The sequence below is a fragment of the Triticum aestivum genome, chromosome 1D (genome assembly GCF_018294505.1).
Source record: "Triticum aestivum cultivar Chinese Spring chromosome 1D, IWGSC CS RefSeq v2.1, whole genome shotgun sequence".
In the NCBI taxonomy this organism is placed as follows: Eukaryota; Viridiplantae; Streptophyta; class Magnoliopsida; order Poales; family Poaceae; genus Triticum; species Triticum aestivum.
Window position 1 is genome coordinate 67,119,517 of NC_057796.1, and position 1,878 is coordinate 67,121,394.

The 1,878-nt window shown below is 55.2% G+C and overlaps 1 protein-coding gene across 1 annotated transcript; it reads right to left on the reverse strand.

Annotated features, from left to right (window-relative positions):
- Window positions 1–472: 472 nt before the first annotated feature.
- LOC123165454 (germin-like protein 5-1) lies at window positions 473–1,646 on the reverse strand. Its single transcript, XM_044583100.1, has 2 exons — window positions 1,350–1,646; window positions 473–1,260 (listed from the first exon to the last, which is right to left on the reverse strand). The coding sequence occupies exons 1-2, from the start codon at window positions 1,480–1,482 to the stop codon at window positions 719–721; spliced, it is 675 nt and encodes a 224-aa protein (XP_044439035.1). The 5' UTR covers window positions 1,483–1,646; the 3' UTR covers window positions 473–718.
- Between the last annotated feature and the right edge of the window lie 232 nt (window positions 1,647–1,878).

The window sequence follows — 1,878 nt, forward strand, 5'->3', positions numbered from 1 at the left end:
GACGCGTCGGCGGCGATTTGGTGCGGATTTGGCCGGTGGCGGAGTCGGGCGGGTGGCGGCTGGTCGCGCAGAAGGGAAAGGAAGGGCGGTTGGGCAGCTGGCGGACGGTCGCGTTTTTATATCTCCTGTAGGTGGAGATGCAAATTTACACCGAGGGGGGTTGTAGTTTACATCTTCGGAAGGCGAAGATGTATTTTTTTTTGTTGCATCTACACTATCTGCTGGAGAAGTATTTTTGACCCTCAAAGATGCAAAAGTTAGGTATTTTTGCATCTACGTATCGGGATGCTCTAATGTGGCATTGGTGGTTCTTTATGTTGGTCGTCGGATTACTCATTCGGATGTTTCGCATGTTTGCAGGGCCACAAAGGTTCTTTTCTGTTGTCGGAGCTATCATATCTCCAACGCAGAAGCAAAGAATAGAATCGATAAAAAGTGCAAAGAGGGGACGGTTCTTGAGTTGTGAAGCTGCTGCAACCATAATGGTGGAATGATTAGATTTAGAACCAACAAATGACTTGGTCTTATTATTACAAGCAGCACAGACCTACCACTTTTGTACTTGCTGCTCCAGGGCAGCATTACACAATGAGGATCCAACAAATCAAGAAAACAACGCAGGTAAGTAAAAGTGAGTAGAAATACAAATCAGGGATTGAATGAATCATGTCATCACTCGAAGGAAACATCTCAGGAGCAGTACGTAAGCATTGTTTAGTCAGGCCTTTTTCGGGGCGAGCCTGGACTTGATCTTCTGCACCTCCTTGGTGCCGACCTGGAACGCCGTGGTGAGCACGTGGTCAGGCACCGGCGGCGTGGCCGCGAAGAGCGTCATGGCGAGGGACTGCGTGCCGGGGAACTGGCTGTTGAAGGCCGAGATGACGGAGGCGGGGCCGGCGCCGTTGTTCTTCTGGAAATGGACCAGGCCGCGCGGGAACACGAAGACGTCGCCGGCGCCGATGGTCTTGGAGACGAGCTTGTTGCCGGTGGTTATGAAGCCGACGTCGAGGGCGCCCTCGAGGACGAAGACCATCTCGGTGGCGCGCGGGTGGGTGTGCGGCGCGTTGAGCCCGCCCGGCGCGTAGTCGATGCGCGCCATGGAGACGCCCAAGGTGTTGAGCCCGGGCACCTTCTCCACGTTGGCGCCGGTCACCACGGAGCCGTAGGTGGTGTTGGTGTTGCCGGCGGCGCCCAGCCCCTTGAAGTAGAAGTCGTCCTCGGTCACCGTGGCCTTGCAAGCGAACCCATTCACCTTCACGGCTGCACACACACAAGAATCATCAGGTACCACTACTGAAGGCGAGCGAGAATTGAACATGTGAGCACGAAACCCGGCTGTGGCAACTTACCGGAAGTGAGGTCGGCGACGCAGATGTCCTGGAGCAAGTCGGGGTCGCCGGCGACGGATGGCGGGGGAAGCACGGCGGCTAGGAGTGCCATGATGGCGCAGGAAAGCAAGGGAGAAGCCATGCCCATGCCCATTGCGAGCTTGGTCCTCTGCTCTGCGCCTGCCTGTCCTTGATTTGGCTGCTGAGAGTGAGAATTATGGCCTGGGGCCTGCCTCTCTTCACTCCTTTCTCTGCGCACGCTCCTTTACTCGCCCTGCTCGAGCTGAATGGCCTTGTTGGATGCTGAATAGACAAAAGATGTGGGTGGTATTTATAACAGGTGGGCACCGGAGAGAGACCGGAGCAGTAGTAGTAGGAGTGAGTGATGTGAGTGGCAAGGCATGTGTCCGTTCACTGCAAGAAATGTGCTGGCCGTGCGAGGTGAGGTAGGGAGTCGGCGAGGATTGCCGTAGGAGTACACAAGGAACAATGTCGTGTGTTGTTACTATTCTATTGCGCGCACACCTCTTGATTTTGATCTGGGAGCGGA

What these genes read in the sequence shown, in the direction of transcription:
- LOC123165454 (XM_044583100.1), bottom strand. Translation starts at nt 1,482, where the DNA reads ATGGGCATGGGCATGGCTTCTCCCTTGCTTTCCTGCGCCATCATGGCA. An exon ending in CGTCGCCGACCTCACTTCCG is followed by an intron (nt 1,261 to 1,349) that starts GTAAGTTGCCAC and finishes GTGTGTGTGCAG; the next exon opens with CCGTGAAGGTGAATGGGTTC.